Consider the following 16111-nt stretch of genomic DNA (forward strand, 5'->3'; position numbering starts at 1 on the left):
GAGTAGTATAAAAATGTCAAAAACCATATTGCTAGTTTATTCTAATACCTAATTTAGTTATGGATTGAATGATGTGAGTTGTACGTTCATATATGGCATGACAACAGGTATATATAGAATCATTAATGGATGATGAGTTGATGTATCTCATTATGATGTTAAAATGCTAGGAATGTTTCAGACATACAACTATGTTGCATGTAAGGCAATATTATTAATCGATTTATAATTCCCTTTCTTATCAATTTGATACCTATTTACCATTGTAAATAAATTAATCTAATTTCGCCTATTAGATTAAAACAAGTGTATGAGAATGAGATGAGATGTATAAGCATGAATCGCAACATTTTATATCAAGGGTAAGTAGAAATAGAATTTTCATTAAATAAATAATGAAAAATTCTTTAAAAATATCCCTTCCCTTTATAAAACATTTTTTTTGGTGTAGTTGCACATGTAATTCATTTTTGGGTATATACATATATATATATATCATATTTACGAGAAAGTGGTATTTTTATTCATACTTCGTTTATTTTACTCCTAAAATTTGAATAGTCTTGGATGAACATGTTATATGCGGAAATTATAATCAACGGGCAACATTCAATAAATTGTGAATTCTTTTTCAAGAATTAAAGGATATCTTAAATGAAGATTTATCATAATATAATAAACAATTTATGGAAAATTCCCTAATATCATTGCAAATATTTCGCGCAATTAGGGATACGTTCGCGTACCCTGATTATATTTTTAAAAGCAAAATTCGGATTATGCGTACGCGCAATTTCGAGCGAATATTTAATAAAAGGATTTTTCCAAAAGCGTTAAATCAATTTCATAAAAACCCGAGGTGTATGGTTCACTATTTAAGAAAAAAAAAATATTCTTGATCCGGCACATTTTAAAAAAAAAAATGATTGTTTAATAAATATATTATCAAAAGTTATTGTGTACACGTACGCGTGACACAATTCCGCATCTTTTTAATTTATAACACGAATATACGTACGCGTAATTCGATTCAAAGAAGGGTTCTCAATCACAATAAGTATAAGCGGTAGTAAAATCAGATAACATCAATATATTTAATAAAATCAAGATAATTAAGCCAATAATAAAAACAGTTAAGCGACCGTGCTAGAACCACGGAATTCAGAAATGCCTAACACCTTCTTCCGGATTAACAGAATTCCTTACTCAGGATTTCTGGTTCGCAGAATAATAAACAGAGTCATATTCTCCTCGATTCAGGGATTGAAATTGGTGACTTGGGACGCCTTAAAATTCCCAGGTGGCGACTCTTAAATAATTAAATAAATCCCGTTTCGACTGTCCTTCGATTGGAGAAAACTCCCCACGCGCCCCGCGGGCGCGGTAAAAAGGAGGTGCGACAACGGACCTGCTCCAACTTCCGGAATCAGAATTCGATCCGATATCAAAAAGTTCAGTCCCAGTCAAACGTTCCAAAATTTCAACTTTCGCCATTTCAAGCCAAATTCTACCACGAACCTCCAAACTACAATCCGGACGTGCTCCTAAGTCCAAAATCACCCAACGGAGCTAACAGAACCATCAGAAATCCAATTCGAGGTCAACTACTAAAAAGTCATAACTTGGTCAAACCTTTCAGATTTAAAGCTTCTAGCTGAGAATCACTCTTCCAAATCAATTTCAAATAATCTGAAAACCAAAACTAACGATTCACATAAGTCATAATAAATCATACGGAGCTACTCATTCCCTCAAACAACCAAGCGAAGTGCAAATGCTCAAAACGTTGGTCGGGTAGTTACAAGAAAAAAGAAGAACAAAGAGTTATTAAGACAAGAGGCCTAGAGGTACACAAGCAAGAAGGATAGGTGCAAAAAGGTGAAGCAAGGAGCTCTCCATCTCTAGGAAGATTGTGCCTAGAATGAGGTAATCTAACCCTTGTTTCCTTTGTCTTTCGAGGGTACATTTTCTCAAGTCATTGTCATGTCTCCTCACCTCACCCCACCCCAGTATAGTGACCTCTTTCATATTTTCTCCAAATTTCATTGCTCTAGTGCTTGTTCATTCATCTTCATTCCAACAAAGGCGAACATCTTCATTGAATGAATATAATCGCAATGGTTTACGGTCAATAGTTTTTAAGTTCTTAACTAACATTTTTTTTAATTATTCATTAATATTGATTAATTCATTGTTACGTTATATCTTTCTTTCTAAAAAAAAAACAAAATAACCCTACCCGGCCATTTAAAGAAATTATTTGACGGATACATAATATATAATTAATTCATGTATAATTCTATATAATTATCTATAATCAGTGTATAATCAATATATACCGATCAGGAAAAGTAAATAATGAATCCAACATGCTATTTGTATAAAGATCCCAAATACATAGTTGCCGTGGGAGAGGTTTTCCCCTGCATTTATCATTAAATGGGTTTTAATTCATATATTCAAATGCTATTTATGTTGTGTGAAAACTGGGGAAGGAAAGGAAAATGATAAAGGCTTTCCCTTGTTTTGTGTGACAAAAGAAAAGAGGGATACAACTGATTTAAGGAAACGTCTATTACCACAATTCAGTAGTTCTTCACTTCCAAGTTAGTCCTTATCATGAACTTATTTCTTCATTCATCGAGTCTACACTTATAGATCTCTATAATAAAAGAATAGCCTGGTGCACTAAATCCTAATTATGTGCGAGGTACGGACCATATTGGATCTTACGTACACACGGCAACAACTTTTACCATTGCACCAAAGCTCTCTCTATAATAGCTCAACAAAATCTCTCGACACTAAAAAGTTTCTTGTCAATCTTCAAGAAAGCTGCCATCAAGCTTACTAGAATGTAACACGGATTTTTGTTTTAAAAAAAAAAGAATCAGAACAAGAAAAGATTGTTACTAACATACCATTCAATCATTCTACTAGATAAACACAGTTTTTCCCTTGGAATGACGAAAACAACTGCCAATTCCATTGTTGCTGATTGCTGTACGATCCTTATTCCTTCCTCATCAAAATTCCGTCTCTTCCGATTGCTCTTATGATATAATCAATTTAAGTAATTTCACAAAACCTGCATCTCCAACATTAGAAATAGACTTGTAATCATATAAGATTACAAATAATCACATCTAACAGAAAGTACAACATCACACATAGGGGGGGGGGGGGGGAAAGAGAACTTCGCCTGAGACTGTTTGGCATTGTTTATGTATATCTCCAAATGCACAAGTTTACAGGTGAGAAGCCATGGTAATTCAAGGTGTTATAAGAAGTTGAAAGACAGACCTAAAATCACATTTATTGCAGATCTATGCAATTAGGAAGCTTTCTTTAAGAAATACAACACAGCTACCATCAGCCCTTTTCTCTTCTTTTTTTTCCAAAAAGATAATTGCTATTATTGAAAAGAAAGAAAGAAAAACATCACCATGAAGATACTTGACTTTGTCTCAATGAAATAATCAAAACTAGAAAAGATTGTTTGCTAATGCAATACATTCATTATGCTTGACAGACACAATTGCCTGTCAGAATGGCAGGAGAACAACAATTCTCTTGATGCTGATTTCTGAATGATCCATTTTGACCAAACTCCATAACTTTGGATTTCTCTTATGCGAGAAGATTGATTTCAGATGTTTCAATCACAATATAGGCATCTCCAAAGTTTGTAAAACATCTTTGAACTCGAACTCCCTTGTTTCTCTATTGAAACACTCCACTAGTTTGTACCTGACATCATTCAAGTAAAAAGATTGTGCAGTGTCCAAAAGCCATTTTGCCTCCGAGTCAGTGAGCTTGCTAGTAAAGACAATGTCCCCTCGAACAAGAACCAGATCCTTGCTTTCAGCAAATTCGGTGTAGTAAGAAACTGTGAAGTATGGAGAAGCTTGAGTTCCTCTTGCCTTGTAATCTTCAAGGCCTGTGATAAGCATGTGTGGCGCCTGCACTGCATGAAGATTCAATAAATGGTAATGAATGACTGCAAGTGATATAGGGCATTTTCATGTAATTAAAGGAACCTATAACCCAACTTTCTTGATGTTGCATTTAATACACAGCGCTAAAGCTGATGTCACACAGGACATTGGCCAACAAATTTTAAGCATAAACAATATTTTCATTTATACAGATTAACCAGAAAAGTACAGGTTCAGTTGGAGAGAACAGATATTCTGCGAAATTCATCTTTTCCTCGCAACTACTTTTTGCTTCGGTTTTGGGATGGGGAGGGGTTGATCTACAAGTGCAGCTTAAAATTGAAGAAGGAACAGATAGAATATTCACAGTACAGATGCCCAAAGGAATAGCTGGCTAACTACATGTACAACCAGAACCATTTATGTTCAACTGGTATAAAGGTTAGAAACTAGGTGCAGTCCAAGCACTACGATACTACATCTTTTTCTTTTTCCTTTCTAAAGTATATTTATGCGAGAAACGATATTGTTTACTTTTGATTACTTGAAACTTTTATAGGTAATTTATATTTAGTAGAAATTTGCCACATATCTTGGACCCAAAATTGGATGGAATGTATGATGGCAGCCAAGGTTACAAGTCTCAAGACCCTTCACAAGATCATAAGCCAAGAAGTTAAGTGACTTACAAACTCTTACAATGAGGATAGCCACCATGGAGGGGGGGGGGGGGGTTTGGTGGAAACCTACAAAGTTAAACAACTTCATACAACTCATAGGAGATGACGAAGTTCAAGTATCAAAGGGAGAAAACACCCAAAGAGGCCAAAAACTGAAGTTGTAGGCTGCAGTTTCTATGCAGAACACAGACAGCCGTAATTGCACAAAGATGGCCGAAGATGAAGCAAGCGTGATCACGAGGTTCCAGGCTGCAATCGCGAGAAGAGTGATCCTGGAAAAGTCCGCGATCACGGGGTCCCAGACTGCGATCATGAGGTTCCTTGTCGCGATCGCGAGAAGGGTCAATCCTGATAAGTCCGCTATCGCGGTGTCCCAGACTGCGATGCATGGGAGGCTGATTCACTGAAGACGCAATCGCAGGGTCCCAGACTGGGATTGAAATGAAGGCCTACCAGGCTGATTTTCCAATTTCAGTCCATTTCCTTTTTAGGCCAAATTAGGGACTATTAAATCATTTCTGTGTAATAATTAGACCTAATATAAATACTATCTTTCCTAGAATGGTAGGGTTTAGCATATTTTGATGGTAGACAACTTTGAGAATGTTTGGATGGTATCCAATTGTTGCTACAGACCTTGCAAGCGGGTTTTCAAGTTGATCACTTAAACTTGAGGGTTTCTTATAGGATTGGTACACTTTAATTTTCTGAATTAAGGTATTTGATTGTTATTGAATGTTCTGGTTTATGCCTTAAAGTTGAGAAAATAACAAACATATCATTAACTGCAGTCTTCAAAAAGCACAGGGTATTTTACCTTTAAAAGAAGCCTCAGAAACGACTAAGGATTCCATACGTGGGTAAACCAGGCAAGGAATAAAAAACAGATCAAAATAGTAAGATATAAAACTCAAGCGGAGATGTTTTGTTTTTGACTCTGGCAATCTGCAGTCTCTTTCCCTAAAAGCATGCTTTATTTCGCTCCAGCCATAATGTCCACATTATGCAGTTGGGAATAGTTTTCCATATTAGCTTTAAGCTCCTTTTACTCTCTGGGATTGCCACATTTCCAGCAAGCTACTAATCTTCTGAGGTAGCACCAAAGATATGCCCATTATGTTCAAGAAAAAATCCCAGCATTGTCTTGAAAATTTGCAATGCAAGAAGAGATGCTCAACTGTTTCCTCCTCTGCATTGCAAAAATAACATCTACTGCACAGAGAAAACCCTCTCCTCTGTAACTTATGCTGAGTTTGGCAGGCATCCCTAGCTGCTAGCCAACCAAAAAGAGCTGCTTTCATAGGTGCTTTAGTTCTCCAAATCATCTTCCAAGGCCAGTTTAGAGTTCCCAGACTAGTTTGTTGTTGCAACATTTTGTAACAATTATTCACTGTGAATATATTATCCCTGCTTCAGATCCAAATTAGCCTATCTGTTTTGTGTTGATCTATTGAACATGAATTCAGAAGTTGAAGCAGTTCACAGAAACTGTCCACTTCCCAGTCGTTCAGATTTCTTCTGAAAATAACATTCCATCCTGATTCTGCTTTAAAACCTGTAATACAACCCTCTTTATTCAATGCACAGTTAAATAGATCTGGAAATCTGCTTTTGAAGCTCTCATTACCACACCAAATATCCAGCCAAAATTTAATCCTAGCACCATTTCCCACCTCCAAACTAGTATGCTGTAAAAATTCATCCCACCAGCCACCAATCGTTTTCCAAATCCTGCCACAGCTTCTCAGTTGAGAAGGAATTTGTTTCCACCAAATCTTTGCACCATAAATGGCATCTATTAATTTCTGCCAAACTTCCTCACCCTCTCTACTATATCTCCATAGCCATTTAAATAGTAAGCTTTTATTGTGCAATTTCAGATTCCTCACTCCTAGTCCACCTCTCTTTTTATCTTCAATAACCATTTGCTATTTAACCAGATGTGTCCTCTTCTAGTCTGAGCTTCCATCGCACAAAAAGTTCTAATTTCTTTTCTACTGCTTTAGGCATACTGATTAAGGACATGGTGTATGTGGGTATCCCATCCAAGACACTATTCATTAGAGTCAGCCTGCCCCTAAAAGATAAGTATTGCTTCTTCCATGGAGTAAGTTTATTACTTCTTATATCTTTACTCGAATATTTCTCCTCAAGTACTGAATATTTCTGGCATAGGATTAGCAGTCCAATGGACCACTAGTTGTTCTTGTCCCACTTTCCTCGTTTGAGGCTGGGTGTACCATTTGCGAGTGGATATGATCATGATTCAAAAATTTGTTTCAAGCTTAAATTGAGGATGAATTTTATGAGAAGACAAGAATCAACGCGTCACTTTTGGTTCCCCTGCAGACATCAGTACTAAACTGTGCCTGGAAAAATTTATCTGGAAACGAGGAACTCATTGTCACAGGCTAATTTTTAAGCACTAGTCACTAGATTGAAATGCAAAGTATCAAATACTGCAGCAGTTTAGACCAAGGTAACCTTGAAACTCAACTCCTCTCAGGTTCATCAGCATTGCCTTGCTCTTTGCCTTTGATGGTTTCTTTTACATAGAACTTGGTCTAATTAACCATTATTTTCTTTTATACTTGAAAATTATTACAAGAAAGACACAAATAAGTATTATACAATCAGGCAATAAGCAGATATTCGCAATGCATATGGTTACTGCTCAAAGTAGATACAATATAAAACAAGTAGTGTAGCACCTACTATATTAAATCGACTAAAGAGAGAAGAAGATTCTACAGATTTGTTTAAGTTACATTCAGTAGACTTTAAACTATATTAACTTCACATATTTTGATGTTGTATTCGAGTTTATGGGTTGGTGTTCTATTGGGTTGAAATTGTAAAGATTCCACATATTTGTTTAATATGCGGGGCCCCTGCTTTGTTGTTAAATATTATTTATGGTATGGATGGTAAGTGGTTTTATATTAAAAACCTTTTCAAGTGACTTTTAAAGTGGTGTTCCAGCCATTGTCACTTTGTAAGATATGTGCATGAGCTTGAGTGGCTTTATTGGGACAAAAAAAGATAAACGACCTTGCTTAGGTAATTCTATTAAGTTGAGTGACCATTTGAGGAAACTCTATATATCTGACTGCGAATCGTAATATTATATCTAAATAACAAGTTCATTGTAAAATGAACCTTGAAAAGATGGAAGGCGTTTCGCTTTTCTGAGAATAAGCTGAGCTCCTGTCAGTGATAGCATAAGAACTAGAGAAAGAGGAACTCTTAGAATAGTTTTTTGATACTCTCTTAGGGATAGTGTCTACAACATGATAATAGGTTTTACAATGCATATCAACAGAGATTGTTAAATCGTAAAAGGAGCAAGATGACTCTGACCTTGCACAAACATGGTTGTGTAACCACTTCCCCTCCACAGTGGAATCACAAAATATCGGCTACACAAGAAAACAGAAGTAAAATGTCAAAGATAAGGAAGGAAGTGGCATTAAACATAGCAACTTATCAGAGTCCGACAAAACAAATGAATAAGAAGACCTTATCAAAAAAAAAAACAAATGAATAAGAAGAAGCAGCACATTTACCAACTTGAAGATCTTTGCTCGAAGAGCTTATATAACTTAGCTTTCATTGATGCTGCAATATGACCTCTTCCCAAGTGATACTGAGATGACATAATCATGCAACAAAAGGGAAAAAAGGGAGAAAGAAAAGGATCATTCCAGCAATCACTAACACGTTAGGAAAGCAAAAGTTACTGAATCAAACAGCAAGTTGTGTCATAGACTGCAGACTATGATCAAAATGTATATCCAACTTAATAAAATAAAGACATGTAAAGGTACATGGATGTTCATAGCTAAAATTACTTCAATGGCAGAAATCTGGTGGAAGAGCAGCTTCCCAAGGGAAACATGAGAAGGCAATCCACAATCCAAGCATCTTTGAAGCATTACATCATAGATCGATTGGCTTAAAAACACTAAGTTTCACAAGAAAATCTGTCGGAGGGGTACATTTAGACCAAAGATCAAAAGAATTGGGTCTCTAATCCCTCCTGCAAATCCTCCTCCCATTTGCGGCATAAAATGCTATTAATAGCCGTCATCTAAAGAAGAAATGCAATCATAAAACAAGCATGGACAGGTAAGACTAGAAAACCAGACAACATATATTTTTGGCTACCTGAATCACTTTTACAAGTTTATCATAATGATCAGATAAACCTCGATGACTTCAAATTTCTAGTGTAGTAAGAGAAACTGGCTAACCTACTCATTTCTATGACAAAAGCTTGGTCTAGTTGTGAATTGTTCATCATATTGAATGACTAATGTAACTTACAACAGTCCACAATCAGAACTCAAGGCTGAAAACTATTTCAAGAAAGCCAACAATGCATTTGAAAACTATCAAAATAACAAAAAAGAAAGGTTGAAAGATTACATCATCCCAAACGTCAGCAAGCTCTTCAGCTGATTTGTTTTTCGCCCTCTCCATGTCAATAATAGAGTCCAAGGGCTTTGGCTTCAACGGGCTGAAGCCAGAGGCAAATTTTGATGTCCTAATGGAACCAAGCGAACCCCATTTCAAGAAATCACAAGGAATAGTATTTCGTTGTGACTTATAAAATATTTGCCATAGAGTTGAACTTCTGTATGGTTGTCTTAAGACCATAGAGAAACAAGAAGCATTTCCATAGCAAGGAATAACAGAAGAGAGTATTCTCTTTGATATGCGACTTGACAAAGAGCGTATCATGGTTTATCTGCAATAACACTGAAAATCTGAAACATCAACATCTCATCTTATGCCACAAACAAAACCTAGAGATAGAACATGTACATTCATATAATCATGTCCCAAATAGACTGCACATATGACCAATGAAACCTCAGTACACGTTGCGAACCTGTAGTAAATCAAATAGGGAGTAGTAAATATAATGGAAACTAGGGAGTAACAACCTGAAAATGCTAGGTGTGAATTACATCTACAACACTTAGTATGAGCCCATATGCTCTAACTTTTATGGGCAAGTTCAGTCGTCACCTGAGCTTGTAGGCTGCAGAGGCTAGCCAGTGATTAATCGAGGTGCGCTCAAGCAGACACAGACCCACAGGCATAAAAGAAAAAAAATAATGACAACTAAGGAGTGTTAAATATGTCAATCCAACTTCAGTGGGCAAAATTTATGTACAGTTTGGTACTTTTCTACACTGATATAGGTCAGGTCGTAGATAACGGGAGCCCAAACCTAGCAATTATGAGAGCAACAGAACTGGTAATGTTTTTTGCCCCTAGGACTTTGTTCTAGTGGTAGGAGTGTAGCATGTGATATGTGGTTTAGGTGCAAGTCACAGGTTTGAACCCCGTTGCAGACAAAAGTCTGACATTTAAGTGGATAAGAGTAGAGTGTGGGGCCCATCATCCACCAGGTTTCGACCCTTGCACCAATGACCCTCGGGATTTCTCAGTTACCAAAAATATAAGAAATGCTAATGTTTTGCTAGAACAGAAAAGTTGAGGATCCAAGATCCTATAAGTCTTGGAATTTACTCTCATATGTTATCTTTGGTTGAAAGGGTGGGGCCCATCATCCACCGAGTTTTGACCCTTGCACCAATGACCCTTGGTATTTCTCGGTTACCAAAAATATAAGAAATCCTAATGTGTTGCTAGAACAGAAAAGTTGAGGTTCCAAGATCCTATAAGTCTTGGAATTTACTCTCATATGTTATCTTTTACTGGTTGAAAATTTTGCACGTCGCCCTTTAACTATGGTTTTTATTTGGAGTTAAATAAAACAATTTGTGAACCCCAATAGTTGGTTTACTTCTACATTCATTTCTTCACTAGAAATTTAGGAAAGGGGTAAGATTATCAATCAAATTAGATGGGAACAAAAATTTAATTTTTTAAAGTTATAAATTAGAAGCAGGAATTCAGTCAAGAACAACAAAGATTGCATTTTTCATGGACAATTGCGAGCTACACCTAAGAATCATCAATAAAAATTTAATTGAGACAGTTAAACAGACCCAAAAAGAAAAAGGGAAAAAGAAAGGAAAAGGAACCAAGTTAACATAAGCTGCTTCTACACTTTCCCAACCCAAATGAGAAGAAAGAATCAGTGAAATGAAAGAGTAAGGTGGAGAAGAATACATAAAAGTGTACCTGATTAAAAGAAGATTGGAGTCGCCGGCGAGAGGAGAGTAGAGATTCGGAGAATGGAGTGTATAAAGAAAACCTGGGTTTCTGAGAAAATGACAAAAATAATACCTTATGTTTGAGTATAGGTTTATGATGGTCCTTTAAATATGCATTTAACAGTTATAGTCCTTTAAGTTTACCAAAACTTGACAATTTTAGTCTCTGTCCACTTTTTAAGTTAAATTTAACGGAATCTCCCACACATCACCTTCACGTTATCGAGTCTCATCTCTCACATGGCAGATTATGAAAGTTGAATGCTCAACAACTTAGCAGTTAGTGGATAGAACACTGAATTGGATGTTTGGCCTTACCAAAAATAAAAAGAAGAATCTCGTAGCTTTCGTACATATTGGGAGACAGTGTATTTCATCGTCTTCTTTTCAATTATATAGCCCAACAAAACCTCAAAACTTAGTGTTAAGATAAACACAAGCCAGTACCGTATCACCTCCATTTTTGTAGCTTCCCAAATTTATATAGCCCAACAAAACCTTTTTTTTTTTCAAAATAACCTCACACAAATAATACTTAATTCTTTGGGATATAGATTTGTGTATTTATAGGGACATATGGGATTTCACCGCTGGCACAAATAATGACGCCGATTATTATGTTTTGGTTGCCTCACGTGAGTATCACATGCTGTACTGTTAAATTTATTAACTTTTAAAAATAGACGGAGACCAAAATTGTTAACTTTTGGTAAACTTAAACGACTAAAATTGTTCAGAATATATTTAAAGGCCTCCCCACTTGTGGGTTACTAGTGGCCGTTGTTGATCCTCATAAACCTACACTCGAATATAAGGGATTATTTTTTCTTTCTTTTTTCTTCCTTTATCTTCGGATGCTCGTATGGTAAGCACCCTTCATTTCCAACCAAGAGGTTGTGAGTTCGAGTCATCCCAAAAACAAGGAGGAGAGCTATTATACTGAGTTATTGTTGTTGTATCTTCGGAGTAATATATTTGTGGGTCAATTATACTAAATATCCCTATAATATAATTTTGAATACACCCCTATAATTTAAAATTAATATTTATAGTTCCTACACTATAAAAATTCTACGCCTATACCCTTTATGAGGTAATTTTGTGCTATATTTGTAATGAGTCCAAATTTGGACAACCACGACCGTTGATGAGTACGACAAGCGACGAGATCTTTGTAGCTCGACATCCTGCAGGAGACGACCTACAAGCGAACAAGAGACTGTATGACTTCTGCAGTAGTGTAGGCCCATTAGAGAATATTAGGAATATTCTTTTGAATATTCTTTATGATTTGTCTTTTAGGGCTTAGAAGGTTTTTGTCCCTTATATATAGAGCGTAAAACAACCTTGTAAGGCTCTCTCAGCATTTTTCCCAACTAAGAACACTCGCTATAACACTTACATAAACAATTGATGTCATTATTGTTTGATAGTTCATCTTGACAAGATAAAGAAATCTTATCCCCTATATTCACCTTGTATATCTTTTGTTCTAGAGATTATTATACTTAGCTAAGCTTTACCCCTTCATTTTCTTTGATTGATTTATTCAAAAAGGTTCTAATATCTTTTGAGTCAAACAATTTGGCGCTGTCTGTAGGGATTTCTATAGCTGAGATCTTAGTTTCGACTAGATCCTTGAAAGAAATAATCACCTCTTCTTAGCCTCGCAAAGGCCAACAATGGCAGGAAAGGGAGAAACAAGATTAAAGGCAATAGTAGGTGTCACGAACAACATTCTGAATTCCCTCAATGAAGCCGGTAGGGAAGACAATGAAAACGCAATGCCAAGTGCTACACCTGAGGGAGAGATCTCACCCCCCACCCGCACGAGGGCGTGACTGTCTCGCGCGAGAGGGAAACCTCAACATCCGCAGTAGGAGAAGCACCACCGGCTGTGAAAAGGCTATTAGAAGAGTGGTTGACAAACACCTTGAGCAACATACTCGACAAACCCGTTCAAAGGGATATCAGAGGCACAATACCCGCAGAAACCGCAACTGTCACCGATGAGCCAGAAACTCCACGAACAGGTAACACTCATATTGTCATTGATGCAGGTAACGATGCACTTGCGGCCATTTTAAAGAAAATGGAAGAGATGGAGAAAGAGCAAAAAACTCCGCGATCAGATGAAGGAGCATCAGGAAAGGGTCGATAAAATACCAGGCTCTTCGAAGCTGCTACCAAAACGTGATGTAGGCTGATTTGTCGAACAACTATACAGTGAAGGGGTGACTCCCCACTCTATTTCTAAAACCTTCAAAATGCCGCCATACTTGAAAATATATGATGGCACCACGGATCCGGAAGATCACATAATCCACTACGTCACTGCGGTAAAAGGCAATAATTTGTCGAAAGAACAGGTGCCATCGGTGTTGTTGAAAAAGTTCAGCAAAACTCTGACAGAGGGAGCGCTGACATGGTATTCCCAATTGCCCGCACGGTCAATATCAACGTTCGAAGAAATGGAAGATAAATTTGTCACCGCTCACACGGGAGCAGAAAAGGTGTAGGCCAGGGTAAATGACATTTTTGCCGTCAAGAAGACGATAGGCGAAGGGCTTCAGGATTTCCTAGCCCGATTCAACAGGGTAAGAATGAGCCTACCAAATGTATCAGAAGGGATGGCGGTAGTAGCCTTCCAAAATGGGTTAAATAGAAATGGGTCAAAAGCAACCAAGAAACTACTAAGTAGACTCATGGAGTATCCCCCACCACGTGGGAAGAAATCCATAATGCATATTATGCCGAAGTAAGAGCAGATGAGGACGGCTTAAATGGTCCGCTCCAACGACTAACATCGGTCCAGACCGAAACAAGGAGAGATCGCCGCAACGATGGTCGAAGGGATCAATTATCCCGTTTCAATCGGGAAAGGCATCAGCCCTTTATCCGGGCATCCATCCCGCCTCCTCCACGACAAACAGACGTCACGCACCGATATATCATGCCACACCAAAACAAAAGAGGTATGCCCCCACTGTTATCTGCTCATAACTTTTGCGTTTCTCCTTTAGAAATAGTGTATGCACTGGAAAAGCTCGACACAAAGGTACAGTGGCCGCAAAAGATGAAGTCAGATCCGAGCACTCGGAGATCGAACGTTCTGTGTGAATTCCGCCAGGAAAGAGGACACAAGACCGAAGACTGCATAGGTCTACGATAGGAAGTGGTAAGAATGTTAAACCAGGGACACCTGAAAGAACTGCTGAGTGATCGAGGACGAGTCAACTTCGCTCGTGGATGCGATCAATCTCAAGGACCCCCAAAACCACTGTCACCAGCTCGTACCATACAAATGATCATTGGCGGCGGCGACGATACGGTAATCAACCATGTGAAGTTCACCACCACACATAAATTCAAGCGGACAGTCGCCCATGAACGATATGCTGACCTCGAAGATAGTATCATCTTCGATAAGTCGGATACCAACGATTTGTCTTTCCTTCACTATGATGCTTTGGTTATAACTTTATGTATTGCGGATACCGATGTAAAAAGAATAATGGTGGATGACGGAAGCGGCGCGTGTATTATTCACCTATGAGTCCTCATACAAATGAGGCTCGAGGATAAGATAGTATCACGTTGGATAACACTAACGAGTTTTAATAATGCAGTAGAACGAACCTCTGGAGAGATAATGCTGCCCGTTCTGGAAGGAGGATTCACCCTGGAAACAATATTCCACGTTATGAACCAAGAAACAACCTACAAAGCTATCACAGGGCGTCCATGGATATACGCCATGCGAGCTGTCCTGTCAAGTTTCTACCAAGTAATCAAATTTCCTACCTTATGGGGGATATTCAGCATCCGGGGCGAGCAACGCACCGCCCAAGAATGATATCGAATCGCCCAAGACTACACACACACCCAATAACTAAAGGGGGAAAGTGCGGAATCATAACAATCAGCCATATCGGGAACTAAACCCGATACACAAATAGAGGCCATCAAAGACCCATATGTCGTAGAGGCTTGCAAGGCAACCGTAGAAAACCTCGACCCCGTTCAGTTATATAGTACTGACAACGCGGAAAAAGCTTATATCGGACACAACCTCTCAAAACCAGGTAAGTTTCATAAGTTCTTAACTAACAATGCAGATTTATTTTCCTTTTCCTACTCAAATATTTTGAGAATCCCAAAGGATATCACCACACACAGGCTGAATGTCGACTCTCTCTACCCGTCTGTGCGGCAGATGAGGAGAAAGCTCAACACCGCAATCAACGATACAATCAGCGAAGAAGTCGATAAGTTGCTCGCTAACGGCTCCGTCAAAGAATCAAAGTATCCTCAGTGGGTCGCCAATGTGGTCATAGTAAAAAAGAAGAACGGAAAGTGGCAGATGCGTGTTGACTTCACCGACCGGAACAAAGCGTGCCCAAAGGATTCCTTTCCGTTACCACATATCGACCAACTCATCGACGGAACAGCGGGGCACGAACTATTGAGCTTCTTGGACGCCTATTCTGGTTACAACCAGATTCTAATGGCAGAAGAAGGCCAATAAAAGACCACCTTCATCACTCACCAAGGAACATACTGCTACAGAGTTATGCCGTTCGGACTCAAGAACGCAGGGGTGACGTATCAAAAGTTAGTCACCAGAATGTTCAAATAACAACTTGGAAAGACTATGATGGTATACATCGACGACATGCTGGTGAAGTCAAAAAGGAAAGAGGATCACATTAATCATCTGAAGGAAGCCTTCGAAATATTGAGGCGATACGGGATGAAACTGAATCCCAAAAAATGCGCCTTTGGCATAACCTCAAGAAAATTCCTTGGCTTTTTGGTGTCGCAAAAGGGTATCGAGGTCAACCCAGATCAGATCAAGGCCATCGAAGGAATACCGGAGACGTTGACCAGCAAAAAGCAGGTACAGAAATTGACAGGGCGAATAGTCGCCCTGTCAAGGTTCATCTTGCGGCCATCCGACAGATGCCATAAGTTTTTTAATGTACTAAGGAAGGATCACGGGCTACAATGGAATTCAGAATATGTTAACGCCTTGAGAAAACTGAAAGCGTATCTGTCCTCGCCACTACTACTCGTCAAGGCAGACTCGGGCGAGTGCCTCCTGGTGTACCTAGCAGTCTCCAAAGTCGCGGTAAGTGCAATTCTAGTACGCGAAAACAAAGGTACGCAATCTCCAATTTATTATATCAGCAAAACCTTAGTTGATACCGAAACAAGGTACCCCCACCTTGAGAAATTAGCTTTGGCATTAGTCGTAGCTTCACAAAAGCTCAGACCATATTTTCAATGTCACCCCATAAAA

The 16111-nt window shown here is 38.2% G+C and overlaps 1 protein-coding gene across 4 annotated transcripts; it reads right to left on the reverse strand.

Annotated features, from left to right (window-relative positions):
- Positions 1–2812: 2812 nt before the first annotated feature.
- LOC104224353 (uncharacterized) lies at positions 2813–11288 on the reverse strand. 4 transcript variants are annotated; one of them, XM_009775985.2, is made up of 6 exons: positions 10778–10905; positions 9047–9379; positions 8185–8264; positions 7979–8037; positions 3751–3967; positions 2813–3088 (listed from the first exon to the last, which is right to left on the reverse strand). In XM_009775985.2, exons 2-6 carry the CDS (start codon positions 9359–9361, stop codon positions 3070–3072), a joined length of 690 nt encoding a protein of 229 aa, XP_009774287.1. In that variant the 5' UTR covers positions 9362–9379; positions 10778–10905; the 3' UTR covers positions 2813–3069. The 4 variants fall into 4 exon arrangements, with proteins under 4 accessions (XP_009774287.1, XP_070024433.1, XP_009774285.1 ...); XM_070168332.1 differs by lacking the exon at positions 2813–3088 and adding an exon at positions 11128–11288 and having other exon boundaries at positions 3198–3967; positions 9047–9512; positions 10778–10858; XM_009775983.2 differs by lacking the exon at positions 2813–3088 and adding an exon at positions 11128–11287 and having other exon boundaries at positions 3198–3967; positions 10778–10858.
- Positions 11289–16111: the final 4823 nt, after the last annotated feature.

The sequence above is a fragment of the Nicotiana sylvestris genome, chromosome 2 (assembly GCF_000393655.2).
Source record: "Nicotiana sylvestris chromosome 2, ASM39365v2, whole genome shotgun sequence".
NCBI lineage: Eukaryota > Viridiplantae > Streptophyta > Magnoliopsida > Solanales > Solanaceae > Nicotiana > Nicotiana sylvestris.

What these genes read in the sequence shown, in the direction of transcription:
- LOC104224353 (XM_070168332.1), bottom strand. Translation starts at nt 9,361, where the DNA reads ATGATACGCTCTTTGTCAAGTCGCATATCAAAGAGAATACTCTCTTCT. An exon ending in TTGCTGACGTTTGGGATGAT is followed by an intron (nt 8,265 to 9,046) that starts GTAATCTTTCAA and finishes ATGTCATCTCAG; the next exon opens with TATCACTTGGGAAGAGGTCA. An exon ending in GAGCAAAGATCTTCAAGTTG is followed by an intron (nt 8,038 to 8,184) that starts GTAAATGTGCTG and finishes TTTCTTGTGTAG; the next exon opens with CCGATATTTTGTGATTCCAC.